General features: G+C 52.2%; 5 protein-coding genes across 10 annotated transcripts in view; 4 read left to right on the top strand and 1 right to left on the bottom strand.

Moving 5' to 3' along the window:
* LOC111827566 (lysyl oxidase homolog 3-like) overlaps window positions 1–323 on the top strand; it is a 4,989-nt gene extending 4,666 nt beyond the window's left edge. Inside the window, exons 5-6 of the mRNA XM_023760635.1 lie at window positions 44–211; window positions 319–323. Coding sequence (XP_023616403.1) covers window positions 44–211; window positions 319–323 — 173 coding nt within the window. The remainder of the gene's footprint in view (window positions 1–43; window positions 212–318) is intronic.
* Window positions 324–8,227: 7,904 nt separating this feature from the next.
* Window positions 8,228–11,759, top strand: LOXL3 (lysyl oxidase like 3). The gene is made up of 10 exons (XM_023760599.1): window positions 8,228–8,560; window positions 8,792–8,972; window positions 9,111–9,265; window positions 9,496–9,663; window positions 9,795–9,957; window positions 10,154–10,397; window positions 10,497–10,612; window positions 10,696–10,832; window positions 10,923–11,034; window positions 11,213–11,759. The coding sequence occupies exons 1-10, from the start codon at window positions 8,252–8,254 to the stop codon at window positions 11,284–11,286; spliced, it is 1,659 nt and encodes a 552-aa protein (XP_023616367.1). The 5' UTR covers window positions 8,228–8,251; the 3' UTR covers window positions 11,287–11,759.
* HTRA2 (HtrA serine peptidase 2) lies at window positions 11,715–15,680 on the bottom strand. 2 transcript variants are annotated; one of them, XM_006096801.2, is made up of 8 exons: window positions 14,577–15,680; window positions 14,272–14,476; window positions 13,990–14,184; window positions 13,563–13,595; window positions 13,231–13,336; window positions 13,019–13,088; window positions 12,180–12,275; window positions 11,715–12,074 (listed from the first exon to the last, which is right to left on the bottom strand). In XM_006096801.2, exons 1-8 carry the CDS (start codon window positions 15,074–15,076, stop codon window positions 11,909–11,911), a joined length of 1,371 nt encoding a protein of 456 aa, XP_006096863.1. In that variant the 5' UTR covers window positions 15,077–15,680; the 3' UTR covers window positions 11,715–11,908. The 2 variants fall into 2 exon arrangements, with proteins under 2 accessions (XP_006096863.1, XP_014318167.1); XM_014462681.2 differs by lacking the exon at window positions 13,563–13,595 and having other exon boundaries at window positions 14,577–15,198.
* Window positions 15,191–18,382, top strand: AUP1 (AUP1, lipid droplet regulating VLDL assembly factor). Of its 5 annotated transcripts, none has more exons than XR_001349826.1 (12): window positions 15,191–15,505; window positions 15,586–15,723; window positions 15,802–15,952; window positions 16,150–16,334; window positions 16,590–16,662; window positions 16,757–16,830; window positions 17,045–17,111; window positions 17,213–17,315; window positions 17,446–17,565; window positions 17,677–17,792; window positions 17,916–18,096; window positions 18,207–18,377. XR_001349826.1 is itself a non-coding variant. In XM_006096804.2 (12 exons), the coding sequence occupies exons 1-12, from the start codon at window positions 15,456–15,458 to the stop codon at window positions 18,241–18,243; spliced, it is 1,233 nt and encodes a 410-aa protein (XP_006096866.1). In that variant the 5' UTR covers window positions 15,191–15,455; the 3' UTR covers window positions 18,244–18,382. The 5 variants fall into 5 exon arrangements, 4 of the variants coding, with proteins under 4 accessions (XP_006096866.1, XP_014318169.1, XP_023616368.1 ...); XM_006096804.2 differs by having other exon boundaries at window positions 17,978–18,096; window positions 18,207–18,382; XM_014462683.2 differs by lacking the exon at window positions 17,446–17,565 and having other exon boundaries at window positions 15,373–15,505; window positions 17,978–18,096.
* Window positions 18,383–18,488: 106 nt separating this feature from the next.
* On the top strand, window positions 18,489–22,530 carry DQX1 (DEAQ-box RNA dependent ATPase 1; the record flags this gene model as incomplete). The annotated part of the gene is made up of 7 exons (XM_014462654.2): window positions 18,489–19,904; window positions 20,148–20,332; window positions 20,714–21,098; window positions 21,718–21,951; window positions 22,041–22,140; window positions 22,251–22,409; window positions 22,493–22,530. Coding segments are annotated over exons 1-7 (1,338 nt in total), but the record flags the coding sequence as incomplete, so codon positions are not given.
* Between the last annotated feature and the right edge of the window lies 1 nt (window position 22,531).

Genomic DNA, 22,531 nt, shown 5'->3' with positions numbered 1-22,531 from the left:
TGCAGCGCGGGCAGCCTGAGGCTGAACCTGCCCGCGTTCGCAGCGGGGCAGGGCGGCGTGTCCCGCTTCGGGCCCAGCCACAACAGGAATGTCCGCCAGCAGGTCCCGCGGCGGAGGCGCCGTGCTCTCCCACTGCCGGGGAGCCGCTTCCGAACCACGAGTCGAATCGCGCTGGCGACCGGCTCGGTGTTTGCAGCCACTCGCTCCCCTGGTGCATCTCACTTGAGAAATTCGAGAAATTTGGAAACCTCTGTGCTCGCTTCGGCAGCACATGCACTAACACTGGAAATCTTGAGTCTCTGTAATCTGCTTGTGCAGGCTAAGAATGCTTCTTTTCTTCACCTTTCCTTAGACCAGTTTTGCAGAAAGAACTCTTGACATCTATAGGTGACCTTCCGCTGGGCACACTACCTCCGACGTGGGCTGACAGGCCTGGTCAGAGGAGGGACACGTGGAGATGCTCAGCTTCCATTAACGCCGGCCTAGGTTTTGCATTGCCTTTCTGTTGAGGCAGCAGCCCACGGCGCGTACTGAACTTGTAACCACAGCTCAGGTCTTCCCTTATCTCTGCCCCTGACAGAGCAGCCTGTCTGAACCTACATCTGTGCTGAGTTTACCCTGTAAGTTTGTTACATCACTTTAAAACCGTTTTAAAAGTCATGATGACCGCGTGAGATTATCTTGAATCTTGACATTATATTCCCTGTGTCATCCCTGCCAGCTTCCTCTGGTAGACAAACATGATTAGCTAGGCCTCTGGCTCCATCAGAGTGACTGTGAGAATAGTTGAAATGTTTAAAACCAACGCCTGACTCTTCTTAATGAAAGTTCCCTCCAGGTTTACATCAAGCCGTTAATCATTATTGTGAAATGTTTGTCCCAACAATTTGGAACAAACTGAACACTACAATGATGTAACATTTCACCATCTTATCTATAATGAAATCACGGGAAATTTTGTTAGTTTTTGCTAAAACCCAGATACATTATGTTCACCATTCTCCAGCCTTCTGATTTAGTAATCGTTCAAAAAAGAAAATCCTGGTGGTTTGAGCTAATTTTTCCCGAAAGCCCTCTAGGTCTCTAAGGATTACCATAATTTTTCCTCAATGTTCACAAACTTTCTATTTCATAACTTACTCTAGAATATTATTTATCTGTAGGTTGAGGAATCCTTTTTGAAAGTCAGTACATGATCCAACCTCCAGTCTTTCCATTCTTGCTCAAATTTTCCTGCCTCGGCTCTGAGACACAGCTGGAAGTTCTTTCATTCCCCAAAAATATACTTTATCTGCTCTAGTGACACAACTGTTGTAAAACATCTATATGCTGTGCTCCTCTACTATTACTATCTATCTTGGGGCTGTATTTCTTTCTCTGTGTTTATTCTTTGTCTTTCCTAATTCAAAACCAGGTTGTGAAAGATGAGTATGAGTTAAATAGCAGGCATTTCAAGTGAAAAGGGTAGCATGAACAAAGGTGTAGAGATTTGTTCATTCAGTATTATTTACTGAGTGCCTACTGTGTGCCAGGGGCTGTTGGGATTCAACAGTGAACAAAATAGACAAAAATCCCTGATCTCATGGACTACAGAAGAATTGGAAAATAAGTAACATTACAAAATGTTAGAATGGCAAAAGGTGTGATCATTAAAAATAAAGCAGGGAAAGGGTTATAAAGTGGTAGTGGGACAGCAGTTTTAAATAGAGCAGTCAATAAAGGCCTCTTTGGAAAAAGCATCATTTGAGAAAAAATTTTAAGGAGGTAAGAGCACAAGCTATGCAGATATCCAGACCGGCATTTTCAGGAACAGGGATCATAAATGAAAAAATCCTGGGAGTGTGTACTGGGGCAGGGGAGCATTCTTGGCATGCTCCAGGAGGCACCTGGGGCTGGAGCCGAGTGCACAAGGAAGAAAATTATAGATGTGATGGAGAAGAAGGTAGTGAAAGAATTTAGGAGGCTTTCACTTTTACTCTGTGTGAGGTAAGGTTTTGCACAGAAGTGTAACATCTGACTTCCATTTTTAAAGATTACTTTCTGCTTAATTAAGAATAGACTATGTGCCCTGACTGGTTTGGCTCAGTAGATAGAGCGTTGGCCTTCGGACTTAAGGGTCCCGGGTTTGATTCCAGTCAAGGACATGTACCTTGCTTGGTTGCAGGCACATCCCCGGTAGGGGATGTGCAGGAGGCAGCTGATTGATGCTTCTCTCTCATTGATGTTTCTAACTCTCTTTCCCTCTCCCTTCCTCTCTGTAAAAAATCAATAAAATATATATATTTTTTAAAAAGAATAGACTGTGAGGGATACAGTAGAATAAACGAGGCAGAGAGACTGGTTCTCAACCTTCTGGCCCTTTAAATACAGTTCCTCATGTTGTGACCCAACCATAGAATTATTTTCGTTGCTACTTCATAACTGTAATGTTGCTACTGTTATGAATTGTAATGTAAATATCTGACATGCAGGATGGTCTTAGGCGACCCCTGTGAAAGGGTTGTTCGACCGCCAAAGGGGTCGCGACCCACAGGTTGAGAACTGCTGAGTTAGGAGGTTATAGTCTCCTCAAAGTCAAGTGAAGAAAGTGAACCAGTGAACATGATGAAAAAATTATCAAATTCTGTCTATAGTTGAAGGTGAAACCAATATGATTTGATGAACTCGATGTGATGTGAGAAAAAGAGTGGAATTAAGGATCATTCCCAGGTTTTTGGCGTAAGCTAAGTATAGAGTTGACCTCACTTGATAAGGAACACAGTGGGTGGAGCATGGGGGGAAGGGTTATATATAACTTTTTATCAGATCTGTTACATGAGAAGTTCTTTAAGGCATTGAAATGGTGAGGCTGAGTAGGCAATTGGGTATATGACTCTAGAGTTCAGTTGAATGAAAGTATTTTAAATCCTGAAACTGGACAACATCAAAAAGGGAGTGAGTGTTAAAAAAAAAAAAAAAAAAAAAAAAAAAGAGGTCCAAGGACTGACTCTTGAGAACTTTAAACAGTATGAGGTCAGGAAGATAAGGTGAAATGCAAACAGTGAAGTGGGTAGAAAGAAAACCAGATGCGATGCATGTGGTGGCCTGGAAGCCAAGTGCTTCGAGGAAGGGAGAGTGACCACCTGAGTCAGTGCTGCAGATGGTTCTAAAAACGTAAGGACTGAGCAGCAAACAGTGGACTTAACACTGGGGAAGTCATTGTTAATCACTCAGTTGTTACAGTATCACAGTGCTTGTGTTCAATTCACCCTTTTTTACTTAATAATGTCCCCAAAGCCATTCACATAACTTTTATTACAGTATATTGTTGTAACTGTTCTATTTTATTACTGTTAATCTCTTACTGTATCTTATTTATAAATGATGAGAGAGAATCATTGATCGGCTCCCTCCTGCATGCCCCCTATTAGGGATTGAGCCCAGCCCGCAACCCAGGCATGTGCCTTTGACTAAAATCAAACCCGGGATCCTTCAGTATGCAGGCCAACATTCTATTCACTGAGCCAAACCAGCTAGGGCTATAAATTAAACTTTATTGTAGGTAGGTATGTATGCATAGGGAAAATAGTGTATATAGAGTACAGTACTATCCACAGTTTCAGGCATCCATTGGGGGTCTTAGAATGTATCCCCTGTGGATAAGGGGAAACTACTGTATTTCTAAATTTCTAGATAATACGATGTCTTTCTGAGTACTACTCTGGAGTTCAAGACGCTCTCTCTGAGTCACTGGCCAAAGGAAGTGCCAAGTATATTTTATTTTAGACATGTTTGAGAAAAAGACATTTGGAGAAAACGTTTCACACTATATTTATATGATGAAAGGTTCTAAACTCTTAGCAATGTCTCAAGAAAGAGACCTTGGAGCTACTGCAGACCCTTGGCTAGCAATGCTGGACATATGAGATGTTTTGGCAAAAACACCAACTAAGTACATCCTCAGGGAGAAGCCAGGGCAGGAAATACCAGCTTCAGCCTTATCTAGAATCTACATTAAAATCTTAGTGTCTCTGCACACTGTGTACTATATCCAAATATGACTCCTCAAGAGACACAGCAAAGCCCTACCTGGTTTGGCTCAGTGGATAGAGCATCGGCCTGCAGACTGAAGGGTCCGGGTTTGATTCTGGTCAAGGGCACATGCCGGGTTGCGGGCTTGACCCCCAGTGGGAAGCGTGCAGGAGGCAGCTGATCGGTGATTCTCTCTCATCATTGATGTTTCTATCTCTCTCCCCCTGCCTTCCTCTCTGAAATAAATAAAAATATTTTTTTTAAAAAAAGAGAGACACAGCAGAGCAGAACATGTTGAAAGAAATGATAACTAAGATAATAACAGGGAATGTCATAAACTTATAAGAACAAACATAGTTGCCTTCATTCATACATAGTTAGGACAAAGGGGAGGGGGATAAAAGTCTTTGATATCAAAGGGAGAATGAGAGGAGAAACAGACCACCTACTTTCCTGACATTGGACTTAAGGCAACCTTTTGAAGAATAAAATAGGTCAAATATTTAGGCCAATTAAAAAGAAATAAGGTTTTAGAATTCATTTCCCTAGAAGAAAGTTTGGGAGATGAGCTGAGTTTGTGAATGACTAAGCATGTGGGATTTAACGTGGGCAGGAAAGGGCTGTCATCCTAAGCAGCCTGGCCTCATATTCCCTGTCAAACCAACTTAATGTCCTCAGATATCCCTACCTTAGTCCTTAATCCTGGTTCACTAGCCTCAGGCCTGGAAATGCCAGAAACCAGAGAGCATCCAAGAATAAAAAGACAGTCCACCTCCCTAGATGTGACCAGGCCAGTTCTCTTTCCTCACCTGGTCAGTCTGGCAAGCCTAACAGTCCTAACACCTTTCTGCTTCCACCCTTTCCCTTAGCCCTCCCTCAGGTATAGATCAGCCAAGACTTCTTATCCCCCATCTACCTAATGTCTGTGGGTCTTGGTATAGGGGCTCAATCAGTCCTGAGTCCGTGTCCTTCACTGCTGCTCACCCACCTGGTCATGTGCCTATGAGGCCAAGCAGCTGGGAAGGGTAGAGCCTTGCAAATATCTAATGCTCTAACATCCTGCCACCAGGAACGCTTTGATTCTTGGAAAAGAAACCTTGCCCCTGGTCCCAGCTGCACCAGCCTCTCCCACTTGGTTCTAGCCTGATCTTGACTCTGCTATTGTCTTATCCTCACAGAAAGTTGAGGAAGCGAGCGGCCAAAGCCTCGGCCCGACGCCCCAAGCCCCTTGGCAGGTAATGGGGCGAGAGCCCTGGGACCTCCTGCCGCCTCGATGGCCCAGGAGGTGGATGGATGGAAGGCAGCCTATCCATGTCCATCCCCAAACCCAAACGGATGAATTAAGGCTATGACTGGGGGTGGGGCCAGGAGGGAGGCAGACATGGGAATGGGCAAGCTTTGACCTTAGGGAGCACAAGGAGGAATAACGTAGGAATGAATGGCTGAGGGACAGCCTCCTCATCCTTATATTTCCCCCAATAGCTGAGCCACCCGCATGCTTTCTCACCTTCCCCCAATCTTTACCTCCCTTAATTCACCCACATTCCCATTCTCTCTTCTGCCTTAACTTTCCTCTTATCTCCTCCCCTCCCCCACCTGGACTGACACCCATTCGATTTCTCCTCACTGTTGCTGAATCCAGAGAGCAGCATGAGATCCTGAGATACAGTTCAGTGGCACACAGCCGTCAGTGTATGTGGCACACTGGGCCACCTTCACTCCACCCCTTCCCACACTCTGCATGAGGGGTTCTTTCCAGAAACACACCAAAAAAATCACCCTCTGCCTTTCCTGGGCCATGTACCTAACCACTACTTCCACTAACTTATTTCTCCTTTTTCAGACCAATCACCAAGCGTAAAGTCAAAACCAAACCCCGAGTGGGCAGGGGGCCAATCAAGAGGTAAATAAAGTTCAGGCTGGGTGGTCAGGAGAGGGACTGCCTAGTGGTGAGCCCTGTGACTGGGCTTTGGTCAGGAAGGGGTCCAAGAGAGCCCTCCACCACGCGGGGGAGGAGCAGCAGCAGCTAATACAGACCCCCTTCCAGATGATGCACTGAAAGGGAAAGTAAGGCTGGTCCTTATGGTGGTCTCTGGGGAATTGTGCTTGTCAAGGGATTTGCGGAAAGCTCTATAGGAGTTCATCCACTGACTGCCCTTGCTCCACCTGCTCGTTTACTCCCTCAGTGAATTCTAGCAGAAACTCTGGCACTTTTGTCCTTCAGGTGCCAATGCTTGCCTCTCCCCTAAGAAGTTGTCTGAGGGATCAGTGTTCCCATCCTACCTTTATTTGATTCATTTTTTAAAATATATTTTTACTGATTGCAGAGAGGAAGGGAGAGAGAGATGGAAACATCAATGATGAGAGAAAATCATTGATCGGCTGCCTCCTGCACACCGCGCACTGGGGATCAAGCCCACAACCCAGGCATGTGCCCTGACTGGGAATCAAACCTGTGACTCCCTGGTTCATAGGTGGATGCTCAACCACTGAGCCACACCGGCCGGGCTTGATTCATTTTTTAAAATAAGTGCTACTGACCTGGACGTAAGACTCAGTGTTCCCTCTGGAACCTTTACCAAGGATGGGATCCTCTGTGGCCCCATGGACACAATTAGGCTCCCAGTTCCCTAATTTTCCTCCTGGGTTTCTTCAAAGAGAACACGAGGGAGTGGAAAAGTTCCAAGCCGTGATTACATCTCACTAGGCTTCCAAAGGCCATTTGCACACGCAAAGTCTCCCTGATAACTTCTTGCAGTGGCTGAGGTACAGAGAACCCATCCCTTTCTACTGTGCCCTCCTCTCTTCGGTGCATTCTGAGGTCACCCACTGGTCTCCTGCGACCCCTCATTCTCCAGCTCCTCCCTCTGGTGGCTTCAAAGGGTGTACTTGTGGTGCTTTTTAGCTTTGGGTCATCTTTGCCCAGCATAACCATTCTCTAGCCTTCCCTGACCCCTCATTAAAGTGCACATTGCCATGTTTACTTTGAGAATTGTGGGAAAAGGGGAGGAGGGAGTTCAGAAGAGAGGTGTCTTTTTCCTGTGATGGCCTCTTTGACTTTTATTTTCAGCCAAACAGGACTTTGGGAGAGTACCTGATCTCTTTGAGCTTCAGAAGCCACTTATCCTGAGCTTCCAAAGGTATTCTGTCGAGTCTGCAGGCTTCCTTTGCTGTGTTTATAACTGTTTCCTCCTCTGTGTCTTCCTAGCCAATGTCTTCAAATGGTCATGTTTCTTCCTTCCTCTGACATCAAGTGATGAGGCACATTACTGCGATAATTCACTGTCAAACCAGCCTTACCGGCCCACTCCACCAATACCAGGCCTCAGCTGGTTCCCTTCCCCTCTGGGCTCGAACCAGCTGTCCTGGGAAGAATGTACTTCTGTTGTCACATGCCTAGGTGCAATCTCTTATTTCATTAGTGTCAATAAATAAATCCCCTCATTCTCTCAAGCATCTCTCCGCAGTACTTCCAAATTTTAACATCCCTGGTTTAGTCCCATTGTCCTGCTCTGGTGGCTATGGAGCATTCTTTCTAATAGGTTTAAATTGCAAAAGCACAGGCTGCCTCATTAAAGACTCACAGCCAGCTCAAGTCTGGGGATGGGGATGTCTTTACCATTGTTGTTCACATTCACTCTCCTTCTCTGGCCATGTGGACCCTCTAACTCTTGTTTGTCTTGCATTTATACATCATCACCACATATGCCAGCTCCAGTCTTCTGTGTGCCCACCATCTGGTCTGTTCTCCCATAACTGCCTGTCATACTCTGGCCTACAGAGCCTCTGGCCTGAAAGTCCCTCTGGCCTCTACGGAGCCATTTAGACCCGATACTCACTTGTTTGCATTCTGACTCATTTAGTTAGTCCCGTCTCAGCACAATAGAAGGATCTGCTCACTCTGGCTGTTCAGGCTTCCTGTTCACGTCGACTGCCCCTCCTGCCCATCTCTTCCCACTGGGAAGTCCTAGCTTCCCATTCTCTTTGCACAGCAGCCTCAGCCTCAGCCTCCGTTAGGCTCAGCAGCCTGCAACCATTTGGAACAAGGTCTCTGTCAGGCAAGTCAAGACTAGCCGCCCTCCCGTAGGGTTCTTCTGCTGCAGAAGGTCCCCCGAAGACCCTCTGTCTGGGTACCCGGGCCCTTTCAGCCTGGAAATTGCCATTCCCTTGGTCCTGTGGAGGGCAGCATTGCAGAGACCAGGGGAAGAAGAGGGGTAAAGAGGTCGTGAAAAGTGAGGGGATGGCGGCGGCGGGGGATGGGAGGAGGGTTGTGAGCAAAGCGGCGGGAGCATTGTCTTACCCTACTGCTCCCCACTCCTGTCCCCACAGGCTGCTGGCCCAGCGGCAGCAACACTCCTTTGGTCTGCATGGGGTGGCGTGCGTGGGCACGGAGGCCCACCTCTCCCTCTGTTCCTTGGAGTTCTATCGTGCCAATGACACCGCCAGGTGCCCTGGGGGTGCCCCTGTGGTGGTGAGCTGTGTGCCAGGTCCTCTCTATGCAGCCTCCAACGGCCAGAAGAAGCAACAACAGTTGAAACTTCAGGAGGAGGTTTGTGAGACCGTGACCATGACCTTTCCCGCCCCGGGTGGGGAACGCCCCTAGCCTGGCCACCCATGACTAAGCACAGCCCTGACCTTTAAGGACAGAGAGGAACCTTCCCGCGGGTGGGCCACCTGAGACATCGCCCCATCCCTTCCACCGTTCCTCTCCAGCTCTGCTCAGCCCTCTCTGTGCTGATGTTCCCACTCACTGCCACGGGACTGTCTCTCTTCTCTACAGGCCCGCGTGCGTCTGAAGGGTGGGGCCCGCCCCGGAGAGGGCCGGGTGGAAGTCCTGAAGGCTGGCACGTGGGGCACAGTCTGTGACCGCAAGTGGGACCTACAGGCGGCCAGCGTGGTGTGTCGGGAGCTGGGCTTTGGGACCGCTCGAGAGGCTCTCAGTGGTGCCCGCATGGGGCAGGGTGAGGGGGATGAAGGTGGGAGGGAAGGGGAAGGGAGAGGTACACACTCCTGGGGGAGTATAATCCTTGGGGAGGAGACCCCTGGACAATGAAAGCCCAGTTACAACCTCTTGATGTTTGTTTGGCCTTTGACCCTAGGCATGGGTGCCATCCACTTGAGTGAAGTCCGATGCTCTGGACAGGAACCCACCCTCTGGAAGTGCCCTCACAAGAACATCACTGCTGAGGACTGTTCTCATGGCCAGGATGCTGGAGTCCGATGCAACCTGCCCTACACTGGGGTAGAGACCAGGGTCAGTCACACTTTCCCCCTTGGTTCAGGGGCCTCACATCCTATCCAGTCGTTGTCATGCTCTGAAGTGTGACCACAGCCCTAGGCCCCTGCAATACTGCAGCTCCCACCTGACACCATCGCTGTTCACCCTTTACGTGCCTCTGAATCACCCTTCAGCCACATGCCTGCTACAGACTCCCACTACCCCACCCCAAAAGCTTCCCCGGCTCTTCTATTCTGTCACTACAGATCCGACTCAGTGGGGGCCGCAGCAGACATGAAGGGCGAGTTGAGGTGCAAATAGGGGGGCCTGGGCACCTTCGCTGGGGCCTCATCTGTGGGGATGACTGGGGGACACTGGAGGCCATGGTGGTCTGTAGGCAACTCGGACTGGGCTATGCCAACCATGGCCTGCAGGTGAGTAGGAAGGAGGGGAACCAAGACTGTTGCCTCCAAAGCCTGTGTTGGGGCCGAGGACTGTGGAAATGAGTCCTTTGGCCCAGGAGGCTGGATGGTGGGGCCTCACAAACACCTATGTATGTCCCCAGGAGACCTGGTACTGGGACTCAGGGAACGTAACAGAGGTGGTGATGAGTGGAGTGCGCTGCACTGGGACTGAGCTGTCCATGGACCAATGTGCTCATCATGGCACCCACATCACCTGCAAGAGGACAGGAACCCGTTTCACTGCTGGAGTCATCTGTTCGGAGAGTGAGTGGAGAGCCAGCCAGGGAAGGGAGATTCTGGGCCACCCCTTTTGGAGAAAGAGGGCTTTAATCTGGAGGGATACTCCTTCCCTGTGGAAAACCAGCCTTGCACACATCCGGCGGTGGGGGGAGGAAGCACCCCCATCTGTCCTCGCCCTTCAGCAGTGACTTCTAACACTCCCCTTCCTTCCTGGGCGCAGCCGCATCAGATCTGCTGCTGCACTCAGCACTGGTGCAGGAGACCGCCTACATCGAGGACCGACCCCTGCACATGCTGTACTGCGCTGCCGAAGAGAACTGTCTGTCCCACTCGGCCCGCTCAGCCAACTGGCCTTATGGCCACCGCCGTCTACTCCGATTCTCCTCCCAGATTCACAACCTGGGAAGAGCTGACTTCAGGCCCAAGGCTGGGCGCCACTCCTGGGTGTGGCACGAGTGTCATGGGTGAGAGGGTCAAGTAGAAGGGCAAAGCCACTGGGGATAGAGTGAACCTGCTGGGCGCAGGGAAGGAAACAGGGGTTCCCTTGTCTCTTGTCCCCACAGGCATTACCACAGTATGGACATCTTCACTCACTATGATATCCTGACCCCCAATGGCACCAAGGTGGCCGAGGGCCACAAAGCTAGTTTCTGTCTCGAAGACACCGAGTGTCAGGAGGGTGAGTGGTGCCTAGAATGAGCTACAATATCTCCACCCCATAAGCTTGCCTCACACTGACATATGCCATGCCAACCCCTTCAGATGTCTCCAAGAGGTATGAGTGTGCCAACTTTGGAGAGCAGGGCATCACTGTGGGTTGCTGGGATCTCTACCGACATGACATTGACTGTCAGTGGATTGACATCACAGATGTGAAGCCAGGAAACTACATTCTACAGGTGCCTGGGGTCTGAGATTTCCAGCTGGTGAGGGGGCGCAGTGTTTATTCTAGACAACTTTGAATTATGTTGCTTTTCTCCCACTCGTAGGTGGTCATCAACCCCAATTATGAAGTAGCAGAGACTGACTTCACCAACAATGCAATGAAATGTAACTGCAAATATGATGGACATCGCATCTGGGTGCACAACTGCCACATTGGTATTTGGTGGGAAAAGCAGCCCAGGAAGACGGGATGGGAGGGAAAGCCCTTCATTCTCTTCTCCCTGAGTTGTTTCTGTCTTCCCACCCACCTCTGGATCTCCAGCCTCTTCATTTCCCCCCACCCTTCCCCACAAAGGGTCTGTTTTCCTGCCCAAACCACCCATTCACTTTACAGGTGATGCCTTCAGTGAAGAGGCCAATAAGAGGTTCGAGCGCTACCCTGGCCAGACCAGTAACCAGATCATCTAAGGTGCCAATACCCACCTCTTCAAACCACCACTGGCCCCTAATGGTAGGGGTCTGAGGCTGCCATTACCTCAGGAGCTTAAAAGGAACCCGGATGTCAGCAGGCGCACTGCAATCATGCAGTGTGTACTAAGGATGTGGAACTGTCAAGCCTAAGTTATCAACCTCCTCCCAAGGCCAGTGGTCCGGATCTGTGGCCGAGCATGGGGAATCCTGGCTCTCAGGCCCAGCACTGAGCTGAGCTCGAGACAAAGAGCAGCACCTGATTAACTAGCCAGAACAAGAGACAGCAGCAGCTCGTTTTCTCAAAGAGCGAGGTCAGGACGGTCAGCTCCAGTATATCCTCTCAGTTCAGGGGAAATACAGCTTTACCTCGAGCCTTTTTATGGGGGAAAAGATCAGTGCCCCCTCCTTCATTTTTGACTATAACATGTTGCTAGGTATAATTTTATTTTATATAAAAAATGTTTTTGTGATTCCTCAGAGCCCAGGGATTGGTGCTGGTGGTTGGAGGGGACCGGCCCCCCACTGGCTCCTTTAATCCTCTGTCCAGGTGCCCTCAGAGCCTAGGCCAGGAAAGCAAGGTGGAAATCAGAGCAGGAGCCCCATTCTCTTGTTGATCCATTCATTCTGTGATTTCAGGGGTCACATATAAAGTCAATGTTTCCGGTCCCCGCCGGATCCGCACTGCCAGCTGGGATTGGGTTCGAACAGCTTCATAAATATCTTCAGCATTTTGTACCACCTTCTCCCCAATGGCCAAGATCACATCACCTGGCCGCAGACCAGCCCTAAGGCAAAGGATGGGCAGAGAGAAAGAAGGGAGCAGATAGTCCGGTTCAAGGGCACATGCACACCTTACCCATCCCCACCGCACAGCGCAGTCCCTCCCTCACCGGTGCGCAGGGGAGTCCAGGATGACTTTGTGGATGAGCACACCATGTTGAACATCAGGAAAGCTGGGTTCTCGAAGCTGGAGTTCAGCAAGGATGCTGAAAGGACACAAACCATGCTGGTAACCACTCCGAGGTACTCTCAAGCCCATTTGAGGTTCACCTTAAATTTCTCCATACACTGGCGATTGTATGGACAGGAAATGCACTACATACTCCAGATACAAAGGCAATTTACTTCTGCCTTCTACTAGCTAGGAAATGGAACATTATAGAAAAGATACCTAATTCCATGTAACACATGTTAAGTCAATAGCACTAATCTCATTCTAGAATCCTAAGAGAAGCTTTAAGGGAGTAGAATTTAAGTTGAGCCTAGAGCACTGGTTCTCAACCTTGGCTGCACATTCGAATCACCTGGGAATCTTTTAAAAATCCAGGATTTTTAAAAGATTCCCAGGTGATTCTAATGTGCAGCCAAGGTTGAGAACCACTGGCCTAGAGGGATAGATAGGCCTAATATTTAAGTATATAAAACAAGAACAACATAAATAAAGACCTGGAGTAGGAAATCAGGTTGACTGGAACAGAATATATTCACATAGGAAGCCAGGTCTGGAAAATGGCCCCTAAACACTAAATTAACAGACTGTAAATCAAAGAAGTAATGGGATGAAATCAATCTGGTGGCAGTTGTGCAAAACGGAGTGGGGTGAAATAGTCAAGAGAACAGCTGTTCTGATATCTCCAGGTGTGAGGTAATTCACTATAGATAAAGACAGAATTGAGAATAAAGCTCAATAGAAATTGCATTTGCCCACCAATGTAGGTGGTCCTCATACCTGGGAGTCAGGGTCAACATCATCACCCCAATGTAGCGGCGCTGGGACCCACTGGTTCCAAACCAGGAATCTGTGATAAAAAGACAAACGAGCCTCATCTAGCTACATCCTTCCTTCCCTTCTCTCTAATCCCAGCAGACCTTCTCCAACAAGGCCCAATGAACGCCCCACCCACCGCTTAAAGGACCCTCCCCACCCCAAGCCAGGCTCACTCTTCTTTTCCCCACGACGCAGAAACTCCCGAAGGCGATCAGAGGGGATGGCAAAGGAGATCCCAGCTGTGACCTTCATGGTATTCACTCCAATCACCTCCCCATCCTGCAGGGACAGAGCCCACTATTCCTTAGCCCAAACCAATAGTGGGAGATGGGGTTACCTGAACAAGAAGTGAGGGAGTGTTGGGGAGATCTGGTTGAATTCTGGATGACAGCTAGCAAGGGACTGTTCAGAAACTTGACCAAACCTCATTGAATTGGGGAAAAACCCACCCCTCTCCACACTGACCTGGGGCAGGGATTCCTGGAAAGAAGAATGTTCCACTCACCAGGTTAACCAGGGGACCTCCAGAATTTCCGAACTGCGGGACAAGGAGAAAATATGGAAGAGATCCAAGGACTCCATGCCTGGGGGCATACCAGGATGTAGGCCTTTTCTCCAAATTATCTCCTTTCCCAGCCCTGGAACAGGGGCCACATTTTTGCAGCCCAACTATGATATACAGGGGGCGGGCAAAAGTAGCTTTACAGTTGTAATACAATAATAAGTAATAATAACACAATAAGTAATAATACACGGATAAACTGTGTTTCGTGTACTCACAACTGTAGATACTTTTGCTCAGCCCTTGATAGGCTCATCCACCATCTATCACACTTGGTGCCTGCACCACACAGCCTCGCCCCTTCTCCCAACCTAGACCGCCATCCCCCTTTACCCCCGCCCCCCCCCTCTCCACCCCCATCAGTACGCACATCAATGGCTGCATCAGTCTGGATGTATTCCACATTGTTTTGGGGGAGGCCCAGTTCTTTGGCCGGACGCTGAACCGAGCTGACGATGCCGGACGTGATCGTGTTCTGCAGTGCAAAGGGGCTTCCCATGGCCACCACAAACTCCCCTTGCCGGACATCCGCGGAGCGTCCCAGGGGCAGTGTGGGGAGAGGCTCCTAAAGGGAATGGGTCCAAGGGGCCCGTCACCTGGGGGTGCCGGCAAATGCACAGCCCCGAGCGGACCCGGCCGGCCCGGACCCCACCTTGGTCTGGATCCTCAGCGTGGCGATGTCGGCCACCGGATCCACGGCCGTGACCGTGGCTTCGTAGGTGTCGCCGCTGGGCAGCCTCACTCGAACGCGGCGCCGATCAGCCACCACGTGGGCGTTGGTCACAATGAGCCCGTCCGCAGCCACCACGAATCCTGAGCCGTTCGAGATGGGGACTTCGCGGCCGGAAAAGGGGTGTCTGGAACGGGGGGAAGCGCGGGTGTGAGGAGGACGGGCTCCTCCGGCTCGCCCGCCCTCTAGCCCGCGACTCCGGTGCCGCTGGTCTACCCCGCCGTTACCGGCCCAGGATCTCGATATAAACGACCGCAGGTGCGGTCTTCTCCACCACGTCGGCGATGAAGTTGTACTGGCTCCGGGGAGAGGTGGGCGGCGGGCGAAGGACAGCGGCAAAGACGGCCGGGGGACCCCGCCCCCAGCCCCACAGCAACAGGAGCACTGCCCCCCCAGCGCCCAAGGCCACAGCCAGCCATGTGCGTGGAGGGGACCCAGGGGCCCCTGAGCCCTCCCGGGTCTGAGGATCCGGGGCCCCCGCAGTCAGCCGTGCTCGGGAATCCGAAGTCCCCGGCGTCAGACACGTTCGTGGTCCGGGGACCCCCACAGAGAACCGGGCCCGGAGACTGGGGGTCCCATAAGTCACTCGGGCCCGAGGGCTTCCTGACGTCAGCAGGGCCCGGAGGTCAGGGGTCAACAGGGGCGCCTTCCCCCAGCGAAATCCCCCCAAAGCCCGCCATCCCCGAAGGCTCCAGCCTGCACCCCGCCCCGCCCTCAGTGCAGCCATCAGCTCCGCCTCGGCGGCCTCCTCGCCCGCCCTACACAGAGGCGGCGCCCGGGACGTGAGCAGGTGACCGCGGGGCGCGGGGCACGCCGGTACTTGAAGTCCTTCAGGGGCGCACCCGGCCCCGGATTCCGGGAGGCCGGCTCCGCCCCCCGCCCCGAGAATGCCGGGAATTGTAGTCCCTGCGGCACGCGAGCTCTGAGGCGGCCCCAGGGCCCGCTAGGCATGCTGGGGCGGCTAGCCCTTCCGGGGCGCAGGAGGATTTTGGGTCCTGGCACCCAGGGCCGACGCCCGGAGACTCCGCCTTCCCAGGAGCCCCTGCGGCAGGTCGCGAAGATGGCGGCGGCGGCGGCGGCGGCCGGACACCCCTAAAGCAACCGCGATGGACCCTCCCCAAGCGCCGGGGCCGGAGCGACTCTTTGACTCGCACCGGTAAGAACGCCTGCGGGGACACACCGGCGCCCGCACTCCCTCGGCCCTCGGCGCCCGATCATCCCGCCTCTCGCCCCCAGGCTCCCGGGTGACGGCTTCCTGCTCCTCGCGCTGCTGCTCTACGCGCCCGTCGGGTTCTGCCTCCTCGTCCTGCGCCTCTTCCTCGGGATCCACGTCTTCCTAGTCAGCTGCGCGCTGCCGGACAGCGTCCTTCGCAGGTTCCGACCCGGGCGCTCGGGGAGGGTCGGGACCGGGTTCGGCCCGGGCAGTGCCGTCACGATCGCCTGCGCCCGCAGGTTCGTGGTGCGGACCATGTGTGCGGTGCTGGGGCTCGTGGCCCGGCAGGAGGACTCGGGACTCCGGGATCACCGCGTCCGGGTCCTCATTTCCAACCACGTGACGCCTTTCGATCACAACATAGTCAACCTGCTCACCAGCTGCAGCACCGTGAGTGGGGCGAAGCCAGAACTCCCGGGGCAGTGCCCGGGGGCCCGGCGCCAGGCCACCCCCCGCCCGCCCGGTGTTGCCTGGGACGCCACCAGATACTGAGCCGCACCCCGAACCCCGTTTCTACCCCCGCCCCCCATTTGTCAGTTTTGTCACTTCACAACATTCTTCTTGCTTTCTCTCTCCCCTCTTCCCAGCCTCTACTCAATAGCCCCCCCAGCTTTGTGTGCTGGTCTCGGGGCTTCCTGGAGATGGATGGGCGGGGGGAGTTGGTGGAGTCACTCAAGAGATTCTGTGCTTCCACGAGGCTTCCCCCAACCCCCCTGCTGCTCTTCCCCGAGGAAGAGGCCACCAATGGCCGGGAGGGGCTCCTGCGCTTCAGGTGGGTGAGCACAGGTGTTGGCCTCCACATGCCTTGGTAGTCAAGCTCGAGGGCCCTTGGGTTTTCACGACCTTCTTCAGCCCTAACCCCCTCCATTCTTCGTCCATTTCCTTCCTGTCCACTTTTGGCTCTTACCCCCGAGTCCCTTCAGTCCCCATGTATCCACGTGGGCAGCGTGACAGTTCCGGTTTGGAGTCAGGTATGAGCTGCTGGCTGGGCTGGCTGGAGTCCCATTCTGTTCTCTCTTCCTTCCAGTTCCTGGCCATTTTCTATCCAGGATGTGGTACAGCCTCTTACCCTTCGAGTCCAGAGACCCCTAGTCTCTGTGGTGAGTGCATGTTGCATAGGGAATCCTTGGGGCTTGGGGGAAAGTTTCCCACTCACGGCCCTGACTTAGATCTCACTTCGTGCCTTCCTCTCAGACGGTGTCAGATGCCTCCTGGGTGTCAGAACTGTTGTGGTCACTTTTTGTCCCTTTCACGGTGTACCAAGTAAGGTATTGTCCTCATTTTTTGGTGGCTGGGAAAAGTTCACCCCAAGGTCAAGAAAGTAGTTGCCTCTGCCTTGTCCACTTGCAGATCTTTTAATAGCAAGGTTCCACCACAGAGGCAGTACAAAGAATTTACTCTCTCCCCGCCCTCACCACCACTATCCCATGAAGAGAGGTATCAGCAGGTGCCCCCAACATGGCCCTGGATTGTTTTTTGCAGGTGGCTCCGTCCTGTTCATCGCCAGCTGGGGGAGGGGAATGAGGAGTTCGCCCTCCGTGTACAACAGGTGGTAGGGTACTCAGGCAGGGCGGAGTCGGGGTCTTTCCTCAGGTGGAGAGGGACGAAGGCTTGAGACCTTGACACTCCCAACCTTCCGATTCTCCCTAGCTGGTGGCCAAAGAACTGGGCCAGACAGGGACACGACTCACTCCCGCAGACAAAGCAGAGCACATGAAGCGACAAAGACATGCCAGATTGCACCCCCAGTCAGGTGTGTGGTCTCCGTACACCGAGCTTTTTGTTTTCCTTCAGCTTATTGTGATGTCCTCCCTATTCCTGCGCTCGTCAGTCTTTCCTTCCTCCCGTCTCCACTCACCATATTTTGGATTTCTTTTTTGCAGCCCAGTCTTCTTTTCCTCCCTCCCCTGGCCCTTCTCCTGATGTGCAGCTGGCAACTCTGGCTCAAAGAGTCAAGGAGGTTTTACCCCATGTGCCACTGGGCGTCATCCAGAGAGATCTCGGTATGGGAAAGGGTAGCCCCACACAGGAAGACACAGAGAGGAAAAGTGGGTGATAAGGGGGAAAGGTGAGCAGGGAAACAGGCCCCCTCTCCTCTCTTCCCTTCTCCCCAGCCAGGACTGGATGTGTAGACTTGACCATCACCAATTTACTTGAGGGAGCTGTAGCTTTCATACCTGAAGACATCACTGAGGGGACCCAGGCCCTTCCCACAGCCTCTGCCCCCAAGGTGAGACCCAGGAAATGGTCAGATCCAAGACCTGGGGAGGGTGGGGCAGTCTGCATACTCCCTTTCCCTGATGTCTCTGTTTTGATCCTGAGACCCTAGCACAGTGCCTCTCTTGCAAAGTAGGCATTCGATGCAGGTTTAATGATGATGACTTCGCAAGCCCTCTGACATTGTGATCACCTCAGTTCCCCAGCTCTGGCCCGGTGAGCCCTCAGCCCACAGCCCTAACATTTGCCAAGTCCTCCTGGGCCCGGCAAGAAAGCCTACAGGAGCGCAAGCAAGCACTATATGAATATGCAAGAAGGTGAGGGGCTTAGAGAATAATGGGTAGGAAGGGGCAGGTTGAAGAAGGGAGCTAATTATGGAGTTAATATGGCAAAGCCCACACGATGTCTCCCCCCCTATGTCCCACAGGAGATTCACAGAAAGACAGGCCCAGGAGGCTGACTGAGCACAGGATGGCACCCAGAGCCGCAGGACGGAGACTGGGGGCAGCCCTCACCCAACTCAACAGGCCGGATGGGTGGGTGGTAGAAAGGGAGAGATGGGGCTCCCCCCAGCATCACATTAAATTCAGGGCTTTCACTCAAGGTCTCTGTTGCCTCTCTGGGTGTAAAAAGCCCCCTGAACAGGTTCCTTTTTCCTCGTGTGGGTGGAATGGGGATGAGGTCTTCTTTGTAGGCTTGTGGGGGGTGGTCAGGATGGAACTGTCTGAAATCGCCTCCTCATGTCAAGAAATGAATGATATTAAGGAAGTGTAACTGAACTGAAGACCCAGCAGCAACTGAACATAGCTGGGGTGTTCAGCCCAGGTTTGTGAAGAAACAGCTGCAAAACTACAAGTCCCAGGATGCCTTTCACTGAACATGGTGTTTATGTAGAGTTCATAGCTGGGTGCGATGGCTGGAGTCTGTTTTCCATAGGCTCCTGACTAGGTTAAATGAGGCGGAGCAAATGGCTCCACCCCAGAAGTGTCTAGAATTGTATTTGAGCCAAGCCCCAGGGTGGAGCCGGAACTGACCTTTGTACTTCATGCTGGTCAAGGTTGGTGGGAACTGGCTGTGTGGTTCTGGAACTGGCTGCCGTCCTGACACGTCTCAGAGCTGCAAGCAGGTTTGATTCCAGGATTCTGTGGCCCTACTCCCCTCCTTTTATTCTTTATCCTTTTCCCTCGGGGTCCTTCCCACAGGTCTCACATAATTCCTGCTGCCCCTGAGGACTCCTGTGTTAGTCACAGGATTTTTACTACCTGCTTCAGGATACTCCACTTCTGATAGTCCTTTACTTGGAGACTTAGGTCTCCACTATTTCCTGGCAGCCAAGAAGTGCTGGGAAGGACCTGGCTGGGTGGTTCAGTTGGTTGGAGCATTACCCCATATACCTCCATATACGGGTAGGTGGAGGGTTCATTTCCTGGTCAGGGTACATATCTAGATTGCACGTTCAATCCATTCAGTTGTGGTGCATATGGGAGGCAACTGACTGATCTCTCTCTCTCTCCCACCCCACCCCCCGAAATCAATAAACATCCTCAGGTGAGGATTAGAAAAAACAGATACACACAGCCCTGACAGGTGTTCTCAGTGGTTAGAGCGAGGGCCCTGGGCACCAAAGAGCCTCGGGTTTGATTCCTGATCAAAGGCACCTGGGTTGCAGATTCAACAACCAATCAATATGGCTCTCATATCAATGTTTCTCCAAAAATCGGTGGAAATAATATCCTCAGGTGATGATTTTTTTTTTAAGTGCTTGGAAGGATGGACCTCGGTGCATTACCAGCTGAGGGTAACAGGTTGGGGATCAGGGCTGAGGTGCAAAGATGGTATGAGGCCTTAATGACTGCCCTGCCTTCTGTAGGTACTGCGGTGAGCTATCATGGCCTCTCAGCTTCTTGGCCTGACAGAAGAGTCTGGTCTGAGCCCTGGGGAGTCTGAATTGGCTGTGAACCCCTTTGACGGGCTTCCCTTCTCTTCCCACTACTACGACCTGCTTGAGCAGCGCCGAGCCTTGCCCATCTGGGCTGCTCGCTTTGTCTTCTTGGAGCAATTGGAGAGTAGCCCCAGTGGAGTGGTGATTGTGTCTGGAGAGCCTGGCTCTGGCAAGAGCACCCAGGTGGGGGTAGATTCTGGGAGAGACGAGGGGAGAGGCTAGGGAATTGGCCCTTCCTTGGGCAGAGGGGGATTGGACTGCCAGGGGTTATGGGGGAGGTAGGCAAAGGAGTCAGGTTAAGCTGGCCCCTGGGTGGTAAAGGACCAGTGTATGCCCCCAAATAAGGCCATAGCTCCCCTAGCCCTTCTGACTGAAGTCCTGTGTCTTGCTGACTGGTTGTCCTTCCCTACCCCTACCCTACCCCAGATCCCTCAGTGGTGTGCAGAGTTTGCACTGGCCAGGGGATGCCAGGTAACTGTCACTCAGCCCTACCCGCTGGCAGCCCTGAGCCTGGCCCTGCAGGTTGCTGATGAGATGGACCTGACCCTGGGTCATGAGGTTGGATACAGCATCCCCCAGGAGGATTGCACTGGGCCCCAAACCCTGCTCAGGTGAGGCTTCCTCCAGGCCTGATTCAAATCTAATTCCCCTCACGCAATAGGAAGAGGCCCAGCCCTCTGACACCTCACCATAACCTCTCAGCCCAGCTCACCCTTTAAAGCATGCATTATGCATTGCTGAATTAGACTCTTTAATCCTAGCCTGGACCTCACATTCATCCTCACACTCATTACAAAAGTCTGACTTTCCCAGCTGGGGTACAGCTTCTGGACAGTGTCACCAGTCAGTAAGGTTGTGGGTCACTGTTAAGGAATTCAGTCACAGTCTTTTTCTGACCTTAACTATCAAAATCTAGGCTCCCTGGGTAGAAGCTCCCCTGGACGGGCTGGCCAATATCCACACTGACTCCTGCCCACTGCCAATGTCAACAGGTTTTGCTGGGACAGGCTGCTTCTTCAGGAGGTGGCCTCAACCCGGGGCACTGGAGCCTGGGATGTGCTGGTACTGGATGAGGCTCAAGAGCGGTCAGTGGCCTCAGACTTGCTCCAGGGGCTGCTGCGAGATGCCAGGCTGGGAAACCTTCCAGGGGACCCCAAAGTGGTGGTGGTCACTGACCCAGCCCTTGAACCTAAGCTCCAAGCCTTCTGGGGCAATCCTCCTGTTGTACGTGTACCCAGGGGGCCTGGCAGGTGTCCCACTCCCACCTACAGGGACACTGTCCCTCCTGATCGAGTGGAAGCTGCCTGCCAAGCTGTGCTTGACTTGTGTCGAAAGGAGGCTCCAGGAGACGTGCTAGTGTACCTGCCCAGTGAGGAGGTAAAAAAACGGGCTGCAAAAGGAGGTGCTCCTTATGTCTCCTTCCTGTCCTGGGAATGGGAGCACTGCTTGTTAGGAACACTGGAGTTGTAGTATTCACTCTGTTGGGGTCCTGGGGAAACACTCAAGGATTTCAGGGTAAAGATGTCTACTACCCTCTTTTTTATTCCATCAAATGCAGAGATTAGTGGTTCAATGAATTCCTGAAATTATAACACTCCCCAACTTTTATGAGTACAGTGGGGCCTTGACTTACGAGTGTCCCGACTAACGAGTTTTTGAGCCATCTCTGGGCCGATTTTTTGCTTTGAGTTTCGAGCTAAAATTCGGGTTACGAGCCAGCTTCAGATACCCCACCACTAGTTGGCGCAGCGAACGTCACAGTGAACGCCACAACATCAGCCCAGCATCACGTGTCTCACTCGTTCACTTTAATGATTTGACATACGAGTAATTTGAGTTACGAGCTCCGTCATGGAACGAATTAAACTCGTAAGTCAAGGCCCCACTCTATGTGCATTTTTTCAGAGTGAAGGGCCATAGCTTTCATCAGTTTTTCAAAGAGGTCTGTGACCCAAAAGAGGTGAGAAGTGCCCTAACACCCCAACCCTCTCCTCAGGAAATTTCCCTGTGCTGTGAATCCTTGTCCAGGGAGGTAGAGACCTTGGCAATCCGAGGACCTCCACCACGGGTGCTGCCCCTTCACCCAGGCCATGGTCAAGCTGTTCAGGCTGTGTATGAAGACACAGACTCAGGTGCCCGAAAGATTGTGGTCACTCACTGGCTGGCTGACTTCTCCTTCTCCCTCCCTTCCATTCGACATGTCATTGACTCAGGACTGGAGCTTCGAAGTGTGAGTGACAAAGATGAGGGGTTGTGGAGGCTAGAGATATAAATGGCCCACTCTAATCTGTCTTGACCTTGGTTGGCGGGCGGTGACAGGTGTACAATCCTCAGATCCGAGCAGAATCCCAAGTGTTGAGACCAATCAGCAAGTGTCAGGCAAAGGCAAGACAACTACGGGCAAGAGGGGCCCCTCCAGGTAAGAGCCTTTGCCCTCCCTGACATCGCCCATGAAAGTCACTGACACGCAAGCATCGCGATGCCGAGAAATCTACAGTGGTCTTCTTTCCCAGGTCTTTTTCCCCTCAGGATCCTGCCTCTGCCTGTATCCTAAGTCCTTCCAAGAACTAGAAGCTCCCCCATTGCCCCAACCCAGGGTGTGTGAGGAAAATCTGAGCCCCCTGGTATTACTGCTAAAGAGGAGACAGATTGCAGAGCCAGGGGAATGTCACTTCCTGGACCGGCCTGGTGAGCACTCCTCCCGCCCAAGTCCTGCTGTCTGACCACAGGCTCTGAGTTCCTCTGCGCTATAAGCCCTGTTTCCTCCCCAGCTCCAGAAGCACTGATGCAGGCCCTGGAAGACTTAGACT

The sequence above is a fragment of the Myotis lucifugus genome, unplaced genomic scaffold (genome assembly GCF_000147115.1).
Source record: "Myotis lucifugus unplaced genomic scaffold, Myoluc2.0 scaffold_186, whole genome shotgun sequence".
Taxonomy (NCBI): domain Eukaryota; kingdom Metazoa; phylum Chordata; class Mammalia; order Chiroptera; family Vespertilionidae; genus Myotis; species Myotis lucifugus.
This window is presented reverse-complemented; position numbering and strand designations above follow the sequence as displayed.

Bases quoted from the DNA above. Each gene is read 5' to 3' on its own strand.
- AUP1 (XM_006096804.2), top strand. From the start codon at position 15,456: ATGGACCCTCCCCAAGCGCCGGGGCCGGAGCGACTCTTTGACTCGCAC. The intron at 15,724-15,801 runs GTTCCGACCCGG...CTGCGCCCGCAG, and splicing joins CCGGACAGCGTCCTTCGCAG to GTTCGTGGTGCGGACCATGT. The intron at 16,663-16,756 runs GTGAGTGCATGT...CCTTCCTCTCAG, and splicing joins AGAGACCCCTAGTCTCTGTG to ACGGTGTCAGATGCCTCCTG.
- LOXL3 (XM_023760599.1), top strand. From the start codon at position 8,252: ATGGCGGCGGCGGGGGATGGGAGGAGGGTTGTGAGCAAAGCGGCGGGA. The intron at 8,973-9,110 runs GTGAGGGGGATG...CTTTGACCCTAG, and splicing joins TGGTGCCCGCATGGGGCAGG to GCATGGGTGCCATCCACTTG. The intron at 9,664-9,794 runs GTGAGTAGGAAG...GTATGTCCCCAG, and splicing joins ATGCCAACCATGGCCTGCAG to GAGACCTGGTACTGGGACTC.
- HTRA2 (XM_006096801.2), bottom strand. From the start codon at position 15,076: ATGGCTGCACTGAGGGCGGGGCGGGGTGCAGGCTGGAGCCTTCGGGGA. The intron at 13,337-13,562 runs GTGAGTGGAACA...CTGTCCCTGCAG, and splicing joins GAGGTCCCCTGGTTAACCTG to GATGGGGAGGTGATTGGAGT. The intron at 12,276-13,018 runs GTATGAGGACCA...GTGTCCTTTCAG, and splicing joins ATGTTGACCCTGACTCCCAG to CATCCTTGCTGAACTCCAGC.